General features: G+C 44.2%; 1 protein-coding gene across 1 annotated transcript in view; it reads left to right on the top strand.

Annotated features, from left to right (window-relative positions):
- stx1a (syntaxin 1A (brain)) overlaps positions 1-27,099 on the top strand; it is a gene marked incomplete at both ends in the record, with an annotated part of 75,980 nt that overhangs the window by 9,261 nt on the left and 39,620 nt on the right. The window contains 2 exons of the mRNA XM_083637470.1: positions 7,262-7,339; positions 21,540-21,639. Coding sequence (XP_083493596.1) covers positions 7,262-7,339; positions 21,540-21,639 — 178 coding nt within the window. The remainder of the gene's footprint in view (positions 1-7,261; positions 7,340-21,539; positions 21,640-27,099) is intronic.

The following is a 27,099-nucleotide window of genomic DNA, read 5'->3' as shown; positions in this document are numbered from 1 at the left end:
GTGTGTGTGTGCATGCGTGCGTGCGTGCGTGCGTGCGTGCGTGCGTACGTGCGTGCGTGTGTGTGTGTGTGTTTTTGTGGACTCCAGGAAGACTTGCGGTTACGTAAGCGTCAGCTAATGGAGATCCTAATAACAAGAGAAGAATATTGTGTAATTGAGCCTCGTCATCATGTGTTGTGGGTGAATTTGCTCCCGGTCGTCTTTGTTGCCAGCGTCCAAATTTAATTTGTATAAATGCGCTGCTGTGCTGACCTCTCGTTCACATCCTCTTCTAATCCACAGCAGCAGAGGAAGTACTTCAGCTGTGATGGCATACAGATATCATACAGATATCACTTTTTATCACAGAGACTTGTTGGAGATCAAGGCCTTTAAAACATAATTAAAAACCGCATGAACTGTCTTTGACCTCACGAGGCACTAAGTAGCTCCATCTGTCATTGTCTGGCGTGAATCTTGGGAGTCTTTGCAAGCTGGAAAGAAAGACTCTGAAGAAGACCTTGCTGAACTAGATGCGGATGTCAACTGTAATAATTGCTGATTTCCCCATTGCTTGGTCTTCCTCCGTTGTTTCCATGCTTCAGCTCGTCCATACCTCCCCCCCCCTGTTCCCCCCCCACCCCCTGTTCCTCTGTAATTGTGTTAGTGGTGCATCTGTGCTGTCATAATCCTTCATGGGCAGTGAGTTATCATGTGAGACACTCGGAATATATTCCACAGTGGAGAGTGGTGGGCGTGTGCGATGGGAGACGGGGGGTGACAGCACAATCTCTTCCCCCTGCGTGTGATCTGTCATTAGGCTTCAAACGAGGCTTTATGACATTTTCTCACCCGCTCAGCCGACATGTCAACAACACCGCTCGACCCCCCACCCCCCCCCCCCCCACCCCCCCAAAGATGCATGTAGAGCAGTGAGTCGACCAGTGGGAATGAACAATTACTGTGTGAGTGAGCATCTACCACCACATGTCTGTCAGATAGGTATCCATAATACACACATAGCTCCTAATTAGATGCTTAATTAGCCAAAATGGAAGAGAGCGCCCACTGTTTCTTTTCCGAAAGGTCAATCGTCATATCGGAGGCTCTGAAAGAAAGAGTTATCTCGGAGAGAATTGGCAGATGCGGACGTGGTTTGAACGCTGGCCTAAAATCGATTGTCATTCGTTTGTGCACGGCCACCACGTTATTATCGTATTATGAGCCATTGTTTAACCTTTCAGTTTGCAAATGAGCATTAGCATGTTTAAATGGCATCGCTTTGATGAGTACACTGGTAAAGGTCAGATGGATGTGAGGAAGGGGGGGGGGGGGGGGGGGGGGGATAGGGAGGAGGAGCTAAAGACAGGTAAAGAGAAAAGGGATGAGGTGCTAGGGGGGTAGCAGGCTGAGGAGGAGGAAGAGATTGGATGAGGAAGATGAGATTGGATAATGGCGGCGGTGGTGTTGGGAAAAGACAGCGTAAAGGTATAAAGGAGGAGAGAGAGAGAGAGGAAGAGGAGGGAGGAAGGAGCGCCAGTCAAAGGTAACTGAGTCCATGCTTGTGTGGGCCAGCCACTCTAATGAGATTGTGAAGCCAAGCTGGGTCTGGAGGCAGAGAGAGCAGAGAATGATGGACAGGACCAACGAGAAAGACAGAGGAGGATGATTACAGAGCGCAGGGCATTGAGGAGGAGGGTCAGGAGGGCGAAATTGTTTAGGGGTGCGTACGCACGTGCACGTGCACGTGCACGCACTTTCACAAGACGCCACTAGAGTTGTTTTCATCTCTCTCCCACTCACAATATTGTTCTCTGTGTGTCTGCTGTTCTCTTCAAACTGTGGGCAGGGCTGATAAACGCATTGTGTTCACCTCGGCCAGGAGCTATTCTACTGCAACACACTACTCAGGACACTTATAGCTCTGCAGTTTTGCTTTATTCATACAAAAATACAGCAAAATAAAATGGATGTTCCTCTTTGTGATCACTTATACAGTCATTTGTTTATTTATTTTACAGCTCAAACATAAATGTCACCATTTGATGCACCGTACCAGATTATAGCTGCAAACTAATTCTCATCTGTAGTAGTCCCTTGGTAGCCTGGTATCCAGCAGCCCCCATATAAATCACGCTTGTCATCACTCTTCATATGAAGGATTCATTGGGGCTGGTTACCAGGCTAGTCCCTTGGCGGGTCAAAGCAAAGAAACAGTACAATAACAAACAATACAGAGATTTAAAAAATAATAATACAAAAAAATACAAAGCTACACACAATAGCACATCACAAAATGTATGCTTGTAAAAAGCAAGTCGTGAAGATAGAATATCAAAGTCAGTGAGAACAGAGCTGAGAAGCTTCTAACAGACTTTTTTTTAAGTTGGTTTTGAAAGTGCTGATGGAGTTACAGCTCCTCACATCATCACGCAGGGTGTTATACACTGATTTGTGGCTTTTACAGAGAAAGCTGATTGCCCAAATGCAGTGCTGTGTGCGAAGTTGAACAGTTGTGCGCTGAGTGATGTCACTCCATGATGTGATCAGTGATGGTCACTCGAGCAATTGTTGTGATGTCATCAGTGAGTGATGTCATCAGTGATGCGAAATTGCGCAATTGTGCACTGGGCATGCCAATAGAGCGGGCGAGGCCACGCAGCAGCCGAGCTGTGGGCGATTAACTCGATGATGTTAATTTGGCATAAAGTCCCCATGAAATGAACTCCCTTTACTGTTACTTACTACTGGAAAACAGAATATCTTAATGGTCTTGGGCGGCGCTAAGCGCACAGGATAATGTAAGTGTGAATTTGGGTTTTGAGCTTATTGGTTCTACACAGATTTCTACACCTTAATGGGCTCTATTCTCCCCCTGGCCTTAAATTTGCGTTTATGGCTTGGCGCAGTGCTATTAGTGGGCATGGTCACGCGCATTCTCTAATTTTTCCTTGACACTAAACACCAGAATGCGCGGCACTAACCGTTTAACCTTTATTATAGAATTATTCACAAGTGTTGGATTGGTGATCTCCAGTAAACCAATCACATTATTCCCTTCCAAGCTCCGATCAGAAAAGCCCTAGAAGCAAAAAATCATGTAAGTCAGGAGGGGATGAGAAGATGACTGGCAAAGATGTGAACGAGAGAGTGAGAGAGAGTGAGAGAGGGGGAGAGAGAGTGAGAGAGAGACAGAGAGAGAGAGGGAGAGAGGGAGTGAGAGAGAGTGCAAGTGAGTGTGTGAGAGAGAGAGAGAGAGAGAGAGAGAGAGAGAGAGAGAGATATGACAGGAAAATGAAATTGTTCAGCTGGCTTTGAAATACCTTGATGTTTGCCTTTGCTCTAAGCTTACATTATGATTCAACAGGAATACTGTCAGTGTCAGCACACTGATGCTCTGACCCTGGCAGTTCTTACCATGGGTTACTTGTAATTCTGGTGATCTGGAATGTCACCCAGGTCTAAGGCAACATAATTGAATTCCATTAGATTCCACGCAATTCCACAAGAGGTTGCCTTGACGTGACATTATGAATCAAATAAAAGATATTGCAACAAACCAAATACATTCAATCTTAATGTATGTACAGTATTAATTATACAATGATATGTTGTGCATCACATCACCTGAAATATACCCTTTAACATTTTGTGATATTCAATATTAATAATATATACCACTACATGTAATCTCAGATATGTGGTAAGAAAATAATCACCACCACCACCACAACAACAACAACGACATTTCACAGAATTTAATTGAATTAATTGGGAAATTATGTGTTCATTCATGAATTGACTCATAGTTTGCCACTCTACATAAGAGCAAATGCAAACCTAAATTAACTTGTATACGTGATTCCACTGCCAACTAACTAGTCTAGCATGCGTGCATAGATCTCTGTGTAGGTAGTGAATGTGAGGGCTTGTGTACGGCCGCAGGTGAAGGCGTTGTTGCTGTTCTATTTTTATAAGGCGGGAGGGAGGTAGTGTGTCTCTGATCTGGACTTGAAACGTGTTGGTCCCACTCCTCTCCAGGTGCTTAACAGTCATACCGCACCTGAGCACATTCATGTTGTGTGAGCAGCAGAGCTGTAAATAAGCACTCACAGTGGGCAGTTTCTCACCCAAAAAATCCAATTCAGTTTTTATTGTGTTTATCCCTGTATTATTCTGGTATGTATACAAAATCAAGTATGTGTGTGTGTGTGTGTGTGTGTGTGTGTGTGTGTGTGAGAGAGAGAGTGTGAATGAGCACACGTACTGTATGCATAATGAATGTTACCTACAGCAGCCGTATTATGATAATCTGGTGAGGCTTCAGCAGTCCCGTGTCTGTGGCTCACACATCTTTTCTGACTCATTTCTAATGGGACTGCAGGAAGCTGCTTGCGTGATGGGCTTCAATACAAAGAGATGGGAAACCGTTCTGCTTTAATATGCAAACACAAAGGAGGATATGATGAAGAATGGCCCGTATGGATTTCCATCTCTCCTTCTTGCACTCTCTTCCTCTCCATTCTTCTCTCTCTTACTCTGTCATGATTCCTGAAACCATCCATCCATCTTGGACCACTTCTCTGGAGTCAGGTCGCGGAGGTAGCAGATCCAGCATGGACCCCAAACTTCCCTTTCCCTGGCCACAATAGAGATGTAATCACTCGCCTCCACCTGTTCCTCGGTCTGCCTTTCCCAGCTGGACGTGCCTGGAAAACCTGCCTGGGGGAGGCGACCATGGGGCATCCTTACTACTAGATGCCCGGACCACCTCAACTGGCTCCTTTCTATGCGAAGGAGCAGCAGTTCTACTCACGGGTGTACGAGCTTCCTGTCCGTGAAGATCACAAACAGAACCGCTTTGGCGCCGATCAAAAGTCATTCTTCATGGCTTCTCCAAACTCCTCCCACACCTGCTCTTTTGGCTGGACGGCCCCCAGAGCAGATTCTGGGCTTCTGGGTCCAGCTTAGGTCCCTGGAAGCTGCTTCTGGATGACATTTCGGTGGGATGACATCATCATCACTGCGTCGATGACCTCACAATGCTACCTGTGACATCATGTGAGATGTGATGTTCTTGCAGATGATGTCATTGTCAAGTATGCCATCATCACCGATGCCATCACATGGGAATGTCACCATCTCCGATGACATCACTATAGGATCTGTGACATCATCGGCAGTGTGCGAGCAAGGGCTATAAGTAGCACACGCTCCAGGACCAGTTCAGTGTTTTAGTTCTGGTCTATGGCTACAATATCCAGGATTAGGGAAGAGGACAACCAGTATGAATTTGCTGCGGCCAGCAGCTCCATAAGTCACTCTGTTGGTCGGTCCACAAAAATTGGAAATTCGCATAGTGGTTGCAGCTATTACGAATTTGCGCTTGTTTAGTTTGGCTCATGTCCCATCCGCTAACATGGAGGGGGCGCGACATATGGCCTATACTGCAGCCAGGGGCGATTGAGGTGTTTTGATATCACTTTTGAGGAGCTGCCATGACGTCCATATCTTATACAGTCTATGGTACAGATGCTCGCATAGTTAATTTTCTTTTCCCTCCTAAAATAACTAACCTTGCCAGGCAGCTGGATTCGCACAAGGTCTTGACTGCTGCTTGCTTACACACCAACAACACGCACATTTGGTCTTTCTGCGCCCTCTGACTGAACATGCAGTTTCACCTCAGGAAAACAACAGTACACTCTCAAGAATATGAAATTTGGCTAAATTAACTCTTTGGAGAATATTAGCGTGCTTTCATCTCACTTTGTTCCCTGCCAATTGCCACTTCACCTGTTTCTCAAGAACGCATGCTCTCTCTCTCTCTCTCTCTCTCTCTCTCTCCCCCTCTGTTCTTCTCCCCGCTCTCCCTTCATTATCTCCCTGCCTCCCTCTCTGTCACAGCATGTCATACATCTTAACTCTCCTCTGAGCCTCAGACAAAGACACTCAAAGCTCTGTGCTAATATATTACAAGCACCATCTCCACCTGATTAGCACGTTACAGAATGTACAGTATCAAACAGACGCTGCAGACTAAAGGGAGGTTTGCCTTTGATTGAACTACATATGGCTTTGGGGGAGTGGGAGGAGGAGTGGCTGGAGAGTTGAGCTGCATGGCGTTGGGAAAGGGGAAGTACATTTTGTAGTGGTACATTTGTAATCTGATTACTTACTGTGGCTGGCTATTGAAGTGAATCTTGAATTTGATCACGAGAGAGCAAAAGAAAGTGTGTGTCGTCGTCTGCATTATGTCAGATCTTATACAGAGCCTGATTCTTCTGTATCACCAACCAGTCCCGAAGCATAAAAGAATAGACAACAACTGCCAACAGACTCACACTGATTAGTCTTTGTGTGCAGAAAGAAAAACACAGTGACAGTCAGAGAGGTAATTTTGGGATGAGAATGATGAGTCTTTTAAGAGAGAGGAAGACGACATCTACAGTTCCTATCCACAGCATTGATAAGCAAAATGGAAGCAGTGGGCCGGTAATGGAGGATTGAATTAGTTTGGACAGTGGCTGGGTGAATGAGATCGAGCCACATGAGATCCCTGACAATGTGTAATGGCAGATATGGGATTAGAAATGAGCATAATAATTCAGAATGAATCATCGGCCAGACATCGTAAAGTGAATCACTGCCCAGACATCGGAAAGTTTTCAAACTTCAAGCTGGGCGTATAATAGCTTTTGAAGATTAGATACGTGACCAGAATGGGACTTTTTACAGACTTAAAGCTGAACATGATTGTGCAATTTCTCTATACGTCTGTGTGTGTGTGTGTGTGTGTGTGTGTGTGTGTGTGTGTGTGTGTGTGTGTGTACTGTATGTGTGTGTGTCAAAGTCAAGGTTCTCTTTGTCCCTCCCTAGGCCCAGATTCAATAACAACTTGTTAATCACTCAAACCATGGTACTAATTATTAGCGTTGTTAATAGCGCTCCTTTTTTCTCGTCAGTTGACGGGTGGGGAGGGGAGGTGGGCATACTGTGACATTTCACCTTGAATTATGCAAAAACAACCTCACATGGTTTTGCTCCATGCAGTCCAGTCACGTGTATTGTGATCGTATTCCTAATATGCTTTGATTAAAGTTTCTTCGATTCAATTAAACGAGCTGTCGCAATTAAACATCAAGGGAGCATCATTCCAGTGCTTTTATAAATGAATAAATGAAAGATTCTTTTTTCTTTTAGATGTTTCTGTAATAACTCTACATTGACTGTGTGTGTGTGTGTGTGTGTGTGTGTGTGTGTGTGTGTGTGTGTGTAGGAGGGGAAGGAGACGACAGAGGAGGAAGATGAAGTCGCCGTGGGCATGGATAAAGGCTTTATGGATGCCTTCTTTGAACAGGTGAGTTATCTCTCTCTCTGTCTCTCTCTGTCTCTCTCTCTGTCTCTCTCTCTCTGTCTCTCTCTGTCTCTCTCTCTCTGTCTCTCTGTCTCTCTCTCTCTCTGTCTCTCTCTGTCTCTCTCTCTGTCTCTCTCTCTCTGTCTCTCTCTCTGTCTCTCTCTCTCTGTCTCTATCTGTCTCTCTCTCTCTGTCTCTCTCTGTCTCTCTCTCACCAAAAGGGAAAGCTTTTAATAGGTCTTCAATCTTCTCCTTTGCTTCCTTCTCGCATCTTTCTTTCTTTTGTCTGTCTCTCTCACTCTTTATTGTTGCCATTGAACCATTTAATGGCTTCATAAAAAACTAATAACTCGTGCCACCTTTTGTTATTGCCCACGTCACACAGCACAGTACTATCTGCCAAGGCACTATTCCTCTCCTGATATTGAATCCAACAGTCCCCCCCCCCCCCCCCTTCACAGAGCTGTGTAATCAATCCTATACCATCTCTGTCCTCTGGGGAGCATTGATATGATTTATAGCCAGCGATGTTGTTGCTGCTGTGGCGTGGATCGTTATGTATTTTATTTCATTTCAAAGGGCCTTTATTGATTCAAACACTAAACAACGCTCTCCTTGTCCAGCTCTGGATAGAGTACCGCGGGCATGACGTATTTTTGTAGGCTTCATCCAGAAATCGCCGCCATTTGGTTCGTCAGTGGAAAAGTCTGTGGGGTTTTAGAATGGGGATTTCACTTAATTAAATGCATAAAACAAGGTCTGTGCTTAACCAGAGTTTATGAGAACGTGAATTTGGGTTCAGCATGATACTCTTCACAAAGGTGAATAACTTGTCTATGCCTTTTGAAGCGTTTTGTAAAAATCGCGTAAAAACAACGCATTTACCTTCCAAAAGTCATAAAAGTTATTCACGTTTGTGAAGATTATCATGCTGAACCCAAATTTGCGTTCCCATAAACTTTTGTTAACCACAGACCTTATTTTATGCGTTTAAGTGAAATCCCCATTCTAAAAACCCCATTCACTTTTTCGCTGATGAACCCGGAAGTATACTTCCGGACTCATTCCTGCGGTTCTCTATAGCAACATAAAGCGTTTCATGATTTCAGTCATTTCCCCTCAACCTCTTCTGTATGCATGCTGATCTAATATGCAGCAGGCCTTTTTAAAACTGCATCATCTATGCATGCGTCTGGGAGTGTGTTTTCCTGTACACGCTGTGCACATGTGGTGGGAACACAAAATGAACATGGCCCAGGCTCTCAGAAGGGGGCCCCGTTTCAGTGGAACACCAGTTGTGACATCTCCTCCCCAGAGTGATGGAAGCCGACTGTGAATCATCAGTCATACTGTATGGAGTCAGGCTGACTTTACTGCACGACATCTTCCTCTGTGAGTAAAGTGGGCTGCGTCCGTAATGCGTTTTTAATGGACCTGATACTGTACATATCTCCTACAGTGAGCGGATTAGAAGTCAAAGGAAAAATATTCAAACAGGGCAAAGACTGAGGCAGGTTCCTGAGTGAAATCGGAAGAATTGGCTGTGGAATTCATATTTATTGTATTGCATGTATTTAAAATGCATGCACACATACATGCATTATGTAGACGGTGAGAGAACAAGTTGACAGCGTTGCTTTTGTGGAGTGTGTATCATCTAGTTTTTACGGATTCGTTTTCTTCATCATCATGGTTCAGACTCTTGTTCCATTCACATGTCTGTGTTCTCTGTCCTTATCTTCCTTTGAATGCGTTGCTGTCAGCTTCAGAGTTATCATAACAATGTCACACGTCCTCTCTTAGGAAGCAATAATTTGATCTGTATCGATGATTGTCTCTCTCTCTATTATGGAGGACCAGGAGAGTCTTACGCTAATGAATAGAGTGTCCCCTTAATAATTATCCAATCATACAATTAAAAAGAGTAATTTCAAAAAGGATTCACAAATGACGTATTAATACATCATTAAAAAGTCGTATTTGGAAAAGGAACTTCAAAAACATCCATTAAACAGTGTATTTCAAAATAGAATTACGAATACATCATTTAAAACATCATTTAATACATTGTTTCCTTATTCCTATTCGAAATAACCATTTGGAATTGTATTTGAAGTCACTATATTAAATCCCTGATTCGAAATAACGATTGGAAATGCCATTTACCCATTGCATGACACTTTTGGCCTTAGCCTAGAAAACTGTGTAAAACAATGCAAATTAGACATGTACTTTAATTTTAAATTTGACATACCTTGTAGGCCCTGGAGAGTCTTAAGCTAATGAATAGAGTGTTCCTTTAATAATTATCTAATCGTACAATTAAAAAGAGTAATTTCAAAAAGAATTCACAAATGACGTATTAACTCATTCACTGCCAATATCTGACTGGCATTTTTGGCACAGGCCAAGTATTTCCATAATGTTTGGTCATCTTTCAAGACCCACAGTAAATTCTGTACTAGGACTACAGTGATGTCCAATACCTCGAAATGAAGATCTAAGTCTCTACTTTCACCCCCAAAAAGAAAGTTAGCTTTTAGCATGTTCTGTACTCTACTTATAACCCTTTTTATACACCCCATGTTCACCAAAAAAGCCTGTCTGGGAAGAGAAAAGGGAGAAAAAAGCATTTTTGTAAAAGGGCACAATCTCAGGCATAACTCACTCTCAATTCTTTTATTTTGAACTGTATTGACATCAGACATGTAAATATTATTCGTTAGGACACAAATGACAAAAAAAAAAATATATATATATACCGTAAATTCCGGACTATAAGCCGCGGCTTTTTTCCCGTTTTTTGGCCCCTGCGGCTTATATAACGGTGCGTCTTATCTATGGATTTTTTCAGAAAAAAAAAAAAAAAAAAAAAAAATCTCTCTTTTTTAGCACTCTTTCTAACTATAAATCCACTTCTGTTTTAATTTCCTCTCTTGCCCTCTTTTCACCACACCGCGGACACTGTGTGCACTGTAAAAATAAACAACGGTGGTGTTGTGTTATGTTGTTTTGTTGAAATGTTACGGTAATACGGTAAATGGGAGCTTCCTCAAACAGCCATCTCTTTCCCGACAATCCCCTCTGTGCGTGACCACTTACATATGGTAATTACGGTAAGCAAACGGCCACAAGCCCATCAACTCCCTCCCCCGACTACCAGGAGAAAATCACAAACTTCGGCGAATTCACACAAAGGAAGATCAAGGAATATTCCATCGAACCGGAGCAGATCATAAATATGGATGAAGTGCCTTTGACGTTCGACCTGCCACTCACTCGGACTGTTAACAAGAAGCGCCCTGGAGGATTCTTTCACCAAAAAAAAGCTTTGCTCGTTCTCGACAGCATGAGAACGAGCAGTAGATGATCATGAGGTGGTTTTTCAGACGTGTCGATATAGCAGTTTATCGCAAAAGTGTAATGGAAACACATTTTTCGCATTTGCACGTCATGTGACCCATATTATCCCTTGGAAAAGGAGCGGAAAATAAGTTTGGTAAGTAAGGTTCGATAGCCGTGTCAAAACCTCCGCAGCAAGTGGAAAACTTTGAAGCAACGCTACCTAGCAGAAAGACGAGTGTTGTGCAAAAGCGTAGCCGGGCAAATTAGATAATGTTTAATGGCAGAAATCGGTCCATGGTGACAGCAGGCTGCCTGTGTGCGCGCATTTGGCACAGCGGCGAGATGAGAGGATGAAAAGCACACACTGGTGCGGTGGTGCTGTCTGAAGTGAATACAGTGACTGTGAGTAGGCTAATACATTGCACACGTTTCAGGTGCAATTATAGAACCAAATCAGCCTTTTCCCCCCTCCATCTCTAAATCGGACCAGTTGTAGGCTATTAGGCTACCTTTTTTCCTCTGCCTGTCGCGCTGACTGCATTCACGCAGCCAGCAACATTTTGCGACTCATTTTCTTTTGAATTGATAATCAGGCTCGTTTATATGCATTGTAACTTCATGTTGGGATTTCCATTGACCATTGGTTGGATTTGAGCATGCAGGGGACGGGATATGGGGCAGATCCCCGTGCGTAATCACTGTGGCAGCTGCTGCAACGGGGAATCACTCAAACGCAACTTCAATGGAAACGCCTACAAGTCGCAATTGTACATTGTCGAAGTTGTAGAAATATCGCAATTCTTTTGCGAAAAACTGTAATGGAAACACAGCTATAGATGAAGAGGAGTTCGTTGGTTTTGAGTGACAATGAAGGAGAGAGGAGAGTGGTTGACGAAGCCACCCTGAACCTGTTCGTTTCCGACACTGAAGATGAGGACTTTGGTGGTTTCAGTACGCAGGAAGAAGAGGAAGACGAGCATTAGTGACTTGACTTCTCTGGTTACAGGTTTGCTGCACATATAGCCTATTGTTGTGTGATTTTGTCTGGGGATTAGTGACCTGACTTTTGTTTTGTTTTGTTGAAATGTTAATAAATGGGAGCTTCCCCAAACAGCCATCGCTTTCCCGACATTCCTCTCTGTGCACGAACCCTTTCATATGGTAATTAAACATCAAAACACCCGCGGCTTATAGACCGGTGCGGCTTATAGAAGAAAAAAATAGTCAATTTTGGTCCCGCGGCTTATACACCGGTGCGTCTTATAGTCCGGAATTTACGGTATATATATATATACACACATGAAGTGCTTTTTTTTTACATTCAACAATACAGTTTACTCGGTGTGAGTGTGCAGACAGACAGACAGACAGACAGACAGACAGACAGACAGACAGACACACAGACAGACAGACAGACAGACAGACAGACAGACAGACAGACAGACAGACAGACACACACACACACACACACACACACACACACACACACACACACACACACGATCCCCCTTTTAGATTTCTAACCCAACATAGGATAAGCAATAACCACGCCCTGTGGCGCTGGGATTGGCCAGGAGCAACACTGGAGGGCGAGCAGCCCAGCGATTTCATGAACCAACTGAAGAGCTCTTGAGAAGGACAGCGGGCTGCTGTGAGTGCCTTCTGCCCGCTGCTGCCTAGCTGTTCCTGTGTTTATTTTGATTTGTTCTGGTACACCGTCCTCGTCCATGTCTCCCTGTCATATCTATGATCGTTCCCGTTTTCCCCTCGGCTATTCAACACGTCCTCACCGCCCTCGCAAACTGATCGATCATTTCCTCATTCCTCCGATGATCAAACACATCTCTTGATTACTTTCTCCCGTTTTCTCCTGGCTGGCACAGAGGAAGGCGACTCCAGCTCGGCGTTTCAATTGCGTTTCTCCTGTCTGCACAAGGAAGCGTTACCCGTTCTCTGCTTTTCCTCTGGCTCAATTTCAAAACAACAGCTGCGGTATGTGTTTGATCGCGTGCTGTCGGCTACCCTTTGAAGGCAGGGACCTGTGTCTGTGTGACAGGCTGGGCAAGTGTTTGCTGCAGGCGCTGCACCAATAAAAACAAAAACACGTCAAACACGTCCTTGGCGGGGAAGGCCATTGCTGATAACACGTCAAAGACGTCATTGGCGGTGAATGAGTTAATACATCATTAAAAAGTCGTATTTGGAAAAGGAAGTTCAAAAACATCCATTAAACAGTGTATTTCAAAATGGAATTACGAATACATCATTTAAAACATCATTTAAACAGTGCATTTCAAAATGGAATTACGAATACATCATTTAAAACATAATTTAATATATAATTTCCTTATTCCTATTCGAAATAACCATTTGTAATTGTATTTGAAGTCACTATTTCAAAACTAATTCAAAAAACCGTTTGGAAAACCATTTCGTTTTAACATGACACTTTTTGCTCTTTGTCCCCAGCCAAACAGTGTCAATCGTGAATTGAGCCCCCTAATGCAAATGAGCCATGTAACAGGCTCTCTGATTGGCTAGAGAGCTTTGAGGCACGAAAGAGCCTGGCTCAGTGGACTGCCCCTCTAGCCAATCAGAGAGCCTGTTACATGGCTCATTTGCATTAGGACCATGGATTCACGATTGACACTGTTTGGCTGGGGACAAAGAGCAAAAAAGTGTCATGTTAAAACAAAATGGTTTTCCAATCGGTTTTTTGAATTGGTTTTGAAATAGTGACTTCAAATACAATTCCAAATGGTTATTTCGAATAGGAATAAGGAAATTATGTATTAAATGATGTTTTAAATGATGTATTCGTAATTCCATTTTGAAATACACTGTTTAAATGATGTTTTAAATGATGTATTCGTAATTCCATTTTGAAATACACTGTTTAATGGATGTTTTTGAAGTTCCTTTTCCAAATACGACTTTTTAATGATGTATTAATACGTCATTTGTGAATTCTTTTTGAAATTACTCTTTTTAATTGTACGATTAGATAATTATTAAAGGAACACTCTATTCATTAGCTTAAGACTCTCCAGGGCCTACAAGGTATGTCAAATTAAAAATTAAAGTACATGTCTAATTTGCATTGTTTTACACAGTTTTTCTAGGCTAAGGCCAAAAGTGTCATGCAATGGGTAAATGGCATTTCCAATCGTTATTTCAAATCGGGGATTTAATATAGTGACTTCAAATACAATTCCAAATGGTTATTTCGAATAGGAATAAGGAAACAATGTATTAAATGATGTTTTAAATGATGTATTCGTAATTCCATTTTGAAATACACTGTTTAATGGATGTTTTTGAAGTTCCTTTTCCAAATACGACTTTTTAATGATGTATTAATACGTCATTTGTGAATTCTTTTTGAAATTACTCTTTTTAATTGTACAATTGGATAATTATTAAGGGGACACTCTATTCATTAGCGTAAGACCCTCCTGGTCCTCCATACTCTATTGTCTCTTATTATTTGTCTCTACGGTATTTATCTTTTACAAGATGGTCTTCTTAAATCACTAGTTGTGCATATTGATTTCTCTATTGTTTACTCTATATTGGTCATTTATTTGCTTTTGCCAAAGTCAATATGACTTTAAAAAAGAATCGGTGGGTGTTTTTGGCTCTGTGGGAATACCAGCGCCTGCAGTCACTTTTCTCACATTCGTCTCCTCTAATTTCTGCTCCATTACTGCTCCTCACCGCTGACAAACTGTCTGTATCAATCCTCCACGCTGACACGCCCATCTCTGTATCTGCTCCATCTCTGTATCTGCTCCATCTCTGTATCTGCATCTCTGTATCTGCTCCATCTCTGTATCTGCTCCATCTCTGTATCTACATCTCTGTATCTGCCCATCTCTGTATCTGCTCCATCTCTGTATCTACATCTCTGTATCTGCTCCATCTCTGTATCTACATCTCTGTATCTGCTCCATCTCTGTATCTGCTCCATCTCTGTATCTGCTCCATCTCTGTATCTGCATCTCTGTATCTGCTCCATCTCTGTATCTGCTCCATCTCTGTATCTGCTCCATCTCTGTATCTGCATCTCTGTATCTGCTCCATCTCTGTATCTGCTCCATCTCTGTATCTGCTCCATCTCTGTATCTGCTCCATCTCTGTATCTGCCCATCTCTGTATCTGCTCCATCTCTGTATCTGCTCCATCTCTGTATCTGCATCTCTGTATCTGCTCCATCTCTGTATCTGCTCCATCTCTGTATCTGCATCTCTGTATCTGCCCATCTCTGTATCTGCTCCATCTCTGTATCTGCTCCATCTCTGTATCTGCTCCATCTCTGTATCTGCTCCATCTCTGTATCTGCATCTCTGTATCTGCTCCATCTCTGTATCTGCATCTCTGTATCTGCCCATCTCTGTATCTGCCCATCTCTGTATCTGCCCATCTCTGTATCTGCCCATCTCTGTATCTGCCCATCTCTGTATCTGCCCATCTCTGTATCTGCATCTCTGTATCTGCCCATCTCTGTATCTGCATCTCTGTATCTGCCCATCTCTGTATCTACAGTACATCTCTGTATCTACAGTACATCTCTGTATCTGCCCATCTCTGTATCTACTCCATCTCTGTATCTGCCCTGTGTGTTTCTGTCTCTTACACATTGCTGTCATGAAAGTGAGGGCTGAGTGAAACGCTGAGAAGGAGGGTTAAACCGAGAACAGCTGGAGAGTAAGAAGCTGGAGAGATGGAGAGAGAGAGAGAGAGAGAGAGAGAGAGAGAGAGAGAGAGAGAGTTTGAAGTGAGAGTGGTGTAGAGAGCTAGACTAGAGAAGAGAAGTGGTAATAACAAGTGTCAGAGGGAGATGGGGAGGGAGAGAGAGAGAGAGAGAGAGAGAGAGAGAGAGAGAGAGAGCTTAAGGTGAGAGTGATGGTGTAGAGGAGAGAGCGAGACCAGAGAAGAGAAGTGGTAATAACAAGTGTCAGAGGGAGATGGGAAGAGAGAGAGAGAGAGAGAGAGAGAGAGAGCTTAAAGTCGAGCTGAACCCAGAAATGACTTTTATTTTCTTTTAGTTCAAATACCTGGCTATGCAGTGCACCTATTTAATAATGTATGCCAAAAAAATCACAACAATCTAATTTCTTTCGTTTTTCACACTTTTTCACATAGAAAGTTAATTTTTCAAGATTTCATTGATAACAGTAATGTACAGTTTGCTGACGTCACCTAGTACTATCAAATTTCTACCCCATTTCAACCAATCATATCACGACATGCAGCTGTCAATCAAATCTTCATAAATTTTCAGGATAATTTTCTCTTCCAAATGAAGTAGAAAATGGCGCCTAGTGCCTGTCATCTGGCAGAATTCCTATCCCATAAACTAACTACTAACTTGGCCAATTGTTAGAAACATGAACAAAAAACAAAAACTTTAATCTCTAAGAATGCAAAGAAATGTAACTGGCTCGTTAAAACGCGCATTCCAGGGATATCGTATTTACAGCAGCGATAATGGCGCGCGCATCCGAGAGCTTGGTTGTCAGGGGTTGCACTTCGGAGATTCCAGGCCGACGTGCTGCACTCTCCGCTCGGCAACACGAAGGCAGCTGGCTGCCTGCGGCTCGCTGAGCTCCTCCACTCCTCCCGTCAAAAGGCTCTTCCCGAGGGGAGCGCCACAACACACTGAATCCCACTCGATTTGGAGGCGGAACACGCCAGGATTGGCCAAAGCCCAATCCAGTCCGCAGAATTGTCAAATAAAATCATCGACATGATACTATGACCCGCCTCTCAACCTGTCATCTTAGACAAACTTTGTTTTCAGTAACGGACTCATATGCACGTGACAAACGGGTTCAGTTCGACTTTAAGGTGAGAGTGATGGTGTAGAGAAGAGAGCGAGACCAGAGAAGAGAAGTGGTAATAACAAGTGTCAGAGGGAGATGGTAAAGAGAGGGAGTGACAGTGAGGGGACAGATCAGGCTCTCACCCCGACTGGGTTTGTTAATTAAGGAGTCAGTGGAAAAGCTGGCACGATGGCAGTGAGTCTGTCCTTCACTCACACTGTAAACATGACCCTGTGTGTGTGTGTGTGTGTGTGTGTGTGTGTGTGTGTGTGTGTGTGTGTGTGTGTGTGTGTGTGTGTGTGTGTGTGTGTGTGCGCGTGCGTGCGTGTGTGTGTGTGTGTGAGTGACATGTGTGTGTGTGTGTGTGTGTGTGGGAGCAAGTACTGTAGGTCTGTGCATGTGTGTTTACATGTTTCACAGCTTTGACAGAGGCGTCTGGTGTGAGTCGTGATTGGAATGTTTTTATGTTATAGTCACACGTGGAGTTGTCACACAGAAGCCTTTGTGTTATGCATGAGTGTGTGTTGGGCGTGTCAGTGCTTAAGTATGTGTATCTGTTTATTTGTGTCTCAAGTATGTATGTGTAATTGTGTACAGTATGTCTGGGAAAAAGTGAACAGTGAGCGCACTCCAAAATATATATATATAACTTCGGTGCAGGGCACAAACACAAGTCACAGCAGGAAGTCACAGCAGGAAGCGCCAGCACACAAAAAAGTATTTTTGAAGTTTTAGTAGGGCAGCACAGCCTTTATGCCTTTATGCCTGTATGCATTTACATAAAAAAGTTTTTAATTTTCAATTTTGTAATTAAACCAAGGCTTTGAAAAATGCTACTTTATCTGTAAAGGGAAGACTGAAAGGGAACCATGATCGAACCCATTCTCATTCAGATCTCTCGAGGTGAGAGGTCAAGGGACCCCTTTGAAAATGGCCATGGCCATGTGGGTTCGATTCTCACCTGGGACGCTGTGAGCGTTGAAGGAGTGCGTGCCCGTCCGCATGTCCTCGAGTGCCCACCTCCCGGGTGGGGTCGGCAAAAGGGCCTTTCTGTGTGGAGTTTGCATGTTCTCCCCATGCCCCCTGGGGATTTCCTTCATATAGGAACCCCTCACCAAAACATGCAATATCCTGGTTGCTAATGTGGTGCCTCCTCTGGTCGTTAGGGGCGCCTGTTCGGAGGGAGGGGAATTGGATGGAATAGCGTGAACGTGCTATGTCCTCCCGGTGAAGCTTCCCCTGTCAGGTGAAAAGAAGCGGCTGGCTGATGTCTCAGAGGAAGCATGGAGCCAGTTTCGGCTCTCCCCGGATCGGCAGAGGGTGGAGCAGCAACCAGGATAAATACATTAAATTAGCACTAATGGGGGATAAAAATGCGATAAAAAATAAAAATGGCCATGGTAGTTTTTCCCTTGCCAATATTTAGCCTAAGTTTGGAGCATTATGTAGCCCCCTCGTGGACAAGCTAGCATGACCTGGCTGATACCAATGTGGATGCCTCAGGTCTTCTAGTTTCAAAGGATACCAGGCTCTTCACTCTAGCTTTAAAAGTGAGCACGCATGCTACAGCCTCTGAAAGACGCCGCCCCCTTCATGATTGGGGTGGTCAATCAGATGTCAGGGGAGACGCCCCATGTAATTAAGGTAGTTAGTCAACTATTTTGTGTGACCTCATCTAAAGTGAGGACTATCTATCTACGCCTTACAATTGTAATGTATGAACAATGCTTTATACAGTAAATGATGAATTAATACTTAACTAATGCTTAATAGTGTGCAGTTATAAAGTGTTACCTATTTTCCTGCCTCTCTCTTAGCTCTCACTCTTTCTCCCTCTCTCTCTCTCTCTCTCTCTCTCTCTCTCTCTCTCTCACACACACACACACACACACACACACCACCGAGTACACCACGGCGTACTCTTTCCAACAAACCTACAGCGGGGCTTGCTGTCTCCCACTGGTCTTCAAGAGCCAATTATGTCTTTATTATAAAAATAAAAAAAAGAGATCCAATCAGCAGTTAATTAAGGAGATAATGAGAGAATAACGACCTGGGCAGAGCGGAGGGAGAAGAAGGCCGTGACGGGCAGGAAAGTGCACCGAACGAAGGAGGAGGAAAAGTTGACTAACAAAACGGAATCGAAGATGCAGAGACACAGTCTGAGATGGACATACTGGTGAATAGGCGAATGACGGCTAGGCAGACGTGGAGGCGGGGGAAAGTGATTGGTGGAGGGAGGGGCAAACGGCGGTAGATGACAGACTGAGATGAAAGCAGAGACTGATGAAGTCACTGACAGATGTGACCTGCTGCTGCTCCAGCTGTTGCCTGAGCCAGAGACAGCACAGCTGGAGGGGGAGGTAAGGAGGGGGGGGGCAGATGATAGGTTAGAATGCCAAACCTGGCTCTTAATGAGCATCGGGCAGATGAGACTGGTTAGTTAAAAGGATATAGGTGTGTGCTGCACTTCTGTGGTCAGTTTCTTCACCGCGCCTCAGTTATATTTAATGTTGTGCTTATATAAGTGTGTATGCGAGAGAGAGACGCAGGGAAATAGTCAACTTTATCTTGATTTATTAGCTCCGCCATGGAGGTGATGTTTGCAGCCGTTATAGTTTGTTTATCTGTCTTGTCTGTCAGCAGGATATCTTAACACATTCACTGCCAGCCGTTTTTTTTTTTACTGTAGGTAGCTTCTGCCAGAGGGTTTTTTTGAGGATTCTGGCTCATCTTTCAAGACCCGAGGATTCTTTTCTGCTAAGATTTTGTGAACACAAAATATCTCAAAAGAACTAATAGAATGTGTGCTTTCTCTGTCTAAAAGAGTTAGTTTGTAGAGTTAGTAGTTATGTAGGCATTAGCACTTGAATACAGCATGGTTTCAGCGTCTGAAAATTTAAGCTGAGATAAATAGCTTTTTGTGAAATTCGATAGAACAGTCACTTTAACCATTCATTTTTGGCATCAGTAAGACGTCAGACATCTAAACAATAGTTTTGAACAGTAATTTCCTCCATAACAGCAGGAAACACCCCTCTCCTTCAAACTCCTCCCTCCGTGTGTGTTCTTCTTGGCTGCAGCGGGCGTGTCACAAGCTCGTTTCTGCTGCTGCTTTGCTGCTGCTCCAGTCTGCTGGCGGCCGCTGGGCAAGTCTGGATGGGCTCGCTCGTTTCTTGGGGTTTGGGTTGAGAGCTTTGATGAAGCTTTTGCGATTCTGGTCTTATTTATGCTGCGTGTTTCAAAGTGTGTTCCACCCGTAATCTATTATGCAAATTTGCAATCCCGCACCGCCAGCTCCCAAGCGCGAAAGCGAAAGCGTTTTCGCCAATCCATTTTCATGAGAATGGCTTCCTCACACTGCTTTTTGCTTGCCTTCCTCTAGTCTGGAGAGCACTGTCGCCACTTAGTGGGTCGGTGGAATGGGTTGTACACGTTCGGTGGCTCCAATATTTATATAAGAGATGTAAAAGGGTTAGATGCACATCCCACGGTCAAAAAAAAAATCTTTTTTTTGACGTGTTAACACGTCATTGGCAGTCAACCGTTGGATTTTTTTTGACGTGTTAACACGTCATTGGCAGTGAACGTGTTAAAAATGTATGAACTGATTTTCATCCAATTTGGTGGATAGATGCATTCAGGCGGTGTCTCGTCAGAGACGCGTGGTCAATGGGGTCAGCGTGGGGGAAATCCTCCCGTTTTCCGGGGTCATGCCTATGTTCCCCGGGTTCTATGTTCCCCGGGTTCTATGTTCCCTGCTCCTGCTAAAAAGGGTTCTATGTTCCCCGGGTCCTATGTTCCCCGCTCCCGAAAAAGGGTCCTATGTTCCCCGGGTCCTATGTTCCCCGCTCCCGAAAAAGGGAGCATGCCTGTGCCTGTGTCGTTGGCACCACAGACGATCGGTCAATAAGCTCTCTCTGTCCTCGCACGAGTGAGTACACTCTATTACGCATGGAGAGAATTACAGCATATTGCAAGCCTCGGCGAGGCAACCTCGCGCAAACAGCCATTGCGAGACGGGAATCTGATTGGTTTTGATTGACATATTGCCCAGCCTTGCCTGGCCACGCCTGTGAATAATTCTGGTAGTTAAGACCGCCCAAATCCCGTTTGCGCAGGCATTTTGGGGCGCAGATGATTTTGGCACGGCTCTAATTTGCATCTGCGACAGGTGCCGTGAACGTTTCCGCATCCCGGCCGAGAATTGCATCCCCAACATATTTCAGGGCTGTTTTAACTTAGAAATCAGGGAGGTCACGTCTACCAGACGATTATATCACTTTTAAACAGTTACATTTCTGTATAAATGATTACAAGTAAGCTCCCGTGAGGTGGGGATGCTTTTTTTCCTGCTGGGCGGGGGAGCAAAACTCGGCAGAACACCTGGCGGACGGCGCAAGGCGGACTGCTATCTTCCCATGCCTTAAGGCACGCGCAAACTGGTGCCCAAGCGCTATTAGGGGATAGCGCCTGTCGGAAGATATATCCCTTGGTTCTGAAGCGTGAGGGTATTTTTGCAGGCTCAAGAAACTTGCAATTAAAAATTTAAAGTGATACAGTAGGAATTATGTGTTACAGCAAGCTCTTGTTCAGTGTTGGTGGAGGTTACACTCTCCAAACGCCTTCTTTCATAATTTCCCTAGTCCCTAAATTCACACATTTGTGTGTGTGTGCGTGTGTATGTGTGTGTGTGTGTGTGTGTGTGTGTGTGTGTGTGTGTGTGTGTGTGTGTGTGTGTGTGTGCGTGTGCGTGCGTGCGTGCGTGCGTGCGCGTGCGTGGCCATTCAACCTAAAAATACAGAGATATGATTTTTGGTCCATATACCACCCAGCCTTACTTGGCATGAACCTGCTCCTCTCCACTCCTAGTGTGTCTCTAATGTGATAAGGACATCTTCTTGAGTTTGGTTTCTCAGTCACTCAGATGAATTATTCATGCTACCTGCCTTGGTATACTGTGCAGATCGAAAAAAGCATTTTTTGTTTGTCTTTCTCTCTCTCTCTCCCTCTATGTCTCTCTCTCTCGATAGGTGGAGGAGATCCGTGGTTTCATTGAGTCTCTGGCAGAGAAAGTTGAAGAGGTAAAGAGGAAGCACAGTGCCATCCTCGCTTCGCCCAACCCCGATGAGAGTAAGTCTGTTGTCAGATGTGAATATGTCAATGTCAATATTATATACACAGCCATCAAAATGCCCAGTCCTCCAACTATGGTTTCATTATAAAAAAGCCTTTCAGTGGCAAAATAATTGTTTTGCCTCTGTGAATATGAAGGTCTATTCAAACTAAGTCATCTATGGAGTAGAAATGTATTGATTTTTTTTTTTTAATTGGTGCTCTCTGGCCAGAGAAAATTGAGAAACCGCTATAGAGCGTGCGAGTGATACGTTCACAGCCCATAGGCCGTGTTCACAATCGTTTTGATTGTGGTAAAGCAGGAAGTAAAGCAGGTGTAACCGATAACATTAATGAGGGCCCCTCCAGAGCTGGAGTTGGTCCCCGGCGCTGCACTGCGGCTGCCCACTGCTCCTAGTTCTAGGAAGGTTCCTAGTAGAGGATGGGTCAAATGCAGAGGATGAATTTCCCCATGGGGATAAATAAAGGATAACTTAACAGTGCTCTACACTACAGTACCACATTTTACCATTCTGAAGGCACCGCTATGTGGTGTTTTTGTATTTCTGCTGCTACGCACATTTTGTCTTTTGCCCTGTTGCAATTATATTTATTATATTATATTATCTGCTGTTCAGATATAAAAACAAAAAACAAAAAAAAGGAATGGATGATTCATCATCTATTCACTTATGGATTCAGCCAGAAGAAGTCAGAGCCAAGTCTGCCCCTTTGATAGAGACAGATGTTTTATGGATCTTTAATGGTAACTTTAATCTTTAATACTACTGTACTGTATAATGACTCAGTAATGAGTTGGAGAGGCTCCAAATAGAACGGCGTAGTAGGAGAATAAATTCTGTCTAACGTACAGCAGCAGCCAAAAGCCTGATAATGGTGGCAGATTCCACGGAACAGAAAGGAGAAATATGACTTTTATCACACAGAAGAAAAAGAGGGAAAAGGACGATTTTGTCAGAGAAGGAAGAAGCCCGCCTGATAATGGAGGATAGAAGTCTGAGAACATCCAAGACATCGCAAAGCGTCCCTTCTACAACAGCATGAGTGAATACTGGATTCTGATTGGCTAGCAACAGTGGTAAATAGGCCAACAATCTACAGTTCGGCTCCAACCGCAGTATCACTCCGCTCCCTGATGAATGAAGAACACCTGTGCTGACTCCGCCCACTGTTAGCCTGTCAGTCTACAAATCTCTAACAAGGAAATGTCCGATTTCGTAGTAACGTTTGATTTACTGGGTGGATTGAGTTTTGAGCAGTGGTTAGATGAAGATGAAGGTGAAGTGAACAAAGAACGACATGGTGAAATTGGGGAGAGAGAACTGGCTGAGCTTGAGTTGTCACGGAGTGAACCTGGGACTGTCAATGGAACTATATTCTGTGGCGGAAGGATAAATGTATTCTGAAACCAGTAATGATTGTAAATAAATGAATTGAATGTTACAATTGTGTATTTTTTATATTATGTGGTAGCTATTGTAGAAAAGAAATTTACCATCAGTCCGCTCTGCACTTTTCAGCTCTCAAACTCTCTCAGTGAATTGTCTTACGGTCACCGTGATGCTGTCTTGCTCTGTCCGTTTTTCTCCTCCCTCCATTATTGTCCCCACCAAAGGGGGGACTATGGATCGATTCTCCGTCCATCCGCTAGTCACACTGTAATGTTGACTTTGTGCCGCTAGGGGGCACCATTGACAATGAATGGGACTGACCCAAGGGTGGATCTACATCACTGGTGTGGTGGGGGACAACATGTTTACGATTGGCTTGTTCTATTTATTCTCCCTCTCTCACCATGACTCTCAGTTGGTGGCAGCCCATCTTCCATTTCACCCACTCTCCTCTCCTCTTTTGTTTGCATCGTGCTGCGTGTTGGATGCTATAATCCGTCTTTCTACTCCCCCATCTCCATCCTCGCACAGCCCTCCCTTCCCTGCTTCATCATGTCAGGCCATTGATCTAGGCCCCCGCTCCCACAAGGGGGATGTTACTCACACTGGTACTCCACCCCCACCACCTCAGCCTCCCCACAGCGCCCCCTAGCTGAAAACAGCATTGACCTCGCTGCGTCAGGCGTCAGATGAGCCCTTTAACTAGCCAGTGTGTTGGGCCCGCTGACACAGGGAGCGGAGCGGCCCAGAGACAAGCTGCTCCATTTAAGATAGGACTTCTTCTATAAGTCATCTCTGCCGTGACCCAAATCAATCCTGTGTGCGTAATGTGTGTGTGCGTGTGTGTGTGCGTGTGCGTGACGTGTGCTGTGTGTGTGTGTGTGTGTGTGTGTGTGTGTGTGTGTGGGTAGGGTGTGTGTGGTGTGTGCGTCTGCCTGATAAGTACACATCAGTCAGCAGCTGATGTAAATGTCAGGGTCGTTCATTATGGAGGTCAATATCTTCCTGCCTTCTGCCTGTAAATGGCCTGCATAAATGGCCTGTTGCGGTGGGGCCACTAGCGGGGACGAGTATCACCTAAATCACTTAAATGATGAGACTATCTCCTTTAGGGATGCACCAATCCACATCTTTTCACTTCCGATCCGATTCCGATACCTGGATTTGGATATCTGCCGATACCGATATTATGCCGATACCGATATTTTTCTTGAATATACATTATAGGCAAAGATTTGGCCAATTAAAGATTTTTTTTTAAACATACCTCGCAAAAAGCAGACAAAATTAAGAAAATATACAAGGCAAAGAAGGATACTATTATACATGGGCAAAGTGCGGCCCACGCTGGAATTGCAAAAAAAAATAAAAAAAAATAAACCCCCGATTCCGATCCGATTTGTGAATTATGTCAGTATCGGCACCCGATAACGATATTGGATCGGATCGGTCCCATCACTAATCTCTTTAGCAGTGCTTTATATGGGCTGTGTGTGTGTGTGTGTGTGTGTGTGGGGGGGGTGTTAGGGACAAATGAGAACTCTGCTGTGTGTTGTATGTGCACATGTACACACTACCAGTCAACAGTTTGGACATATAGCATTGAATGTACTGTTTGTGTTTTTCATCATCTTAAAAAAAGAAAGTGCTGCGTTCAAAGTCTTGACTGGTAGTGTGTGTGTGTGTGTGCGTGCGTGCGTGCGTGTGTGCGCGCGCGCGTGCGTGCTTGCGTGTGTGTGTGATGAGATCATATGTGTTACATTACATTACGTCATTTGGCAGACGCTTTTATCCAAAGCGACTTACAATAACACATTTTTGTCAGCAATAGAGCAATCAACTATGCAGCACAGTCTATGACAACTACAAATCCTGAAGGAACAGTGGTACAAGTTTAGTTTAGGTTAGTTTTGTTTTGTTTGTTTTTTAGAAAGAAGTTAGATCAAGAAGGGCCCAGATGGAGCCTGAAAAGGTGTGTCTTTAGTCTTTTCCGAAAGATCGGCAGTGATTCAGCTGTCCTGACCGAAGGTGGAAGCTCTTTCCACCATTGAGGTGCCAGGGACGAGAAGAGTCGAGATCGGGATGAGCGACTTTTGAGCCCCCGTAGCGAAGGAGGGGCGAGGCTTCCTGCACTGGTGGAGGAGCGAAGGGAGCGCTGAGAGGTTTGGAACCTGACCATAGATTGCAGGTACAGGGGAGCTGACTGGTGTACTGCCCTGTAGGCCAGTACCAGTGTCTTGAATTTGATGCGTGCCGAGATGGGAAGCCAGTGGAGGTCCTGGAAGAGGGGAGTGACATGAGAGAATTTGGGTTGGTTGAATACCAGACGGGCTGCAGCGTTCTGAATGAGCTGAAGCGGTCGGATGTCGGTGCCAGGTAGGCCGGCCAGGAGCACGTTGCAGTAGTCCAGGCGAGAGATGATAAGTGACTGGATCAGGAGTTGAGTCGCTTCTCTTGTGAGAAAGGGACGGATTTTGCGGATGTTGTAGGGGGAGAACCTACAGCAGCGTGCTGTCGCAGCTATGTTGGCTGAGCAAGACAGCTGGTTGTCAAGGAGCACCCCAAGGTTCTTAGCTGTTTGGGAGGGAAGCACAGTGGTATTGTCAATGGAGATGGAGAGATCTGCGAGAGGGCAGTCTTTCCCTGGGAGGAAGAGTAGCTCTGTCTTACCAAGGTTGAGCTTGAGGTGGTGGGCAGACATCCAGTCGCCAATGTCTTTGAGGCATGCAGAGATGCGAGCCTCGATGTTACAGTCTTTAATTCTGACATTTGTGTTGTTGTTTTTTGCTAGCATCAGAATGTCATCACAACTAATTGCACAATGACATTTTAATGTGAAAATCTAATGTACTTCAAGAGCCATACTTATTCACTGTTATACTGCAAATGCCACATACATGGAAAAATAATAATAATACAAAAATATATATATATTTCTTCTTTTTACTTTTGTTTTTCAGCTTTTGAGCCATGCCTTTTGTTGCATAAAATCATTTCTGGTATTCGTCTTCCTTATTTCCTCCCCCAAGGTTTCAGCTGGCTGCTCCTCCTGCCAGATCGCTCCTCACCTCCTTCCTGAAAAATGACAATCTCACGTTGTTTCTCTCTTCTCCTCTCCTGTCATAAGAAAGGCAATATCAGGATATTTCTCGCAGTGCTCTGCTCTCGTCTATAGCCTTCTCTCTTCACAGATCTCTGTCTTTTGTACACACAGTAGTCGGGTTTCCATCCAAGTGTATCGCAAATTTAAACCGAATTTTCAGAAAATCTGCAAAAGAAAATGCGAAATAATGCACGTTTCCATCCGCTGCCATTATGCGAATTATAGAGCTGTCAATCACCTCGTGTTTGAGGCTGTCTGCCTCTCCTGCTGCTAGACCCGATACACGCGTCGTCTTGCAGGCAGCCATCGCATCGACCAAGCTCTAACACATCTATACGTTATTAAATTAAAGTTTCTTGTTGATCTACAAAGGTACATAGACCGATGCAATTTCTGGATTATCAGGTGCCACAACTCGGCAAGCATAACGTTATAATCCACAGAGCGATTCTAGAAGTGAGTCGTATTCACATTAATCCCAGTCTTCGTCTGTTTAAACACACCACGGCGGTCCAAAATTGTACTGCTTTTACCACTATTTACCTTACAAGTGTAGCCCTATTATTTATTGTAGGCTGCGCCGACATGTCGACATGAAACTGCATGGTTTTTGAATGGAGAGTATGAATGGAGAATATCGCATTTACCTTTGATCGATAACGGGTTCTTCTCCACCTCCCCCAAGCGTAAAAACTTTTTTTGCAATATATATATATATTTTTTTGCAGCATTTCCACTCAGGTTTTTCATGCGCAAATTGAAAATTTGCATAGGAAACAGTTGGAGGGAAAGCCTATTATAGAGACACACGCACACATATACAGGCTGTATATTTAAGCAATATAGCATGAGAGCAAGTGTGTTGTGGCGAATATATCCCGCTGATAAGCTGTTATCCCACGAGGCCGCAGGCCAAGTGGGATAACAGCTTATCAGCGGGATATATTCCACAACACCACGCAG

This window comes from Poromitra crassiceps (genome assembly GCF_964638095.1).
Source record: "Poromitra crassiceps genome assembly, chromosome: 5".
NCBI lineage: Eukaryota > Metazoa > Chordata > Actinopteri > Beryciformes > Melamphaidae > Poromitra > Poromitra crassiceps.
This window is presented reverse-complemented; position numbering and strand designations above follow the sequence as displayed.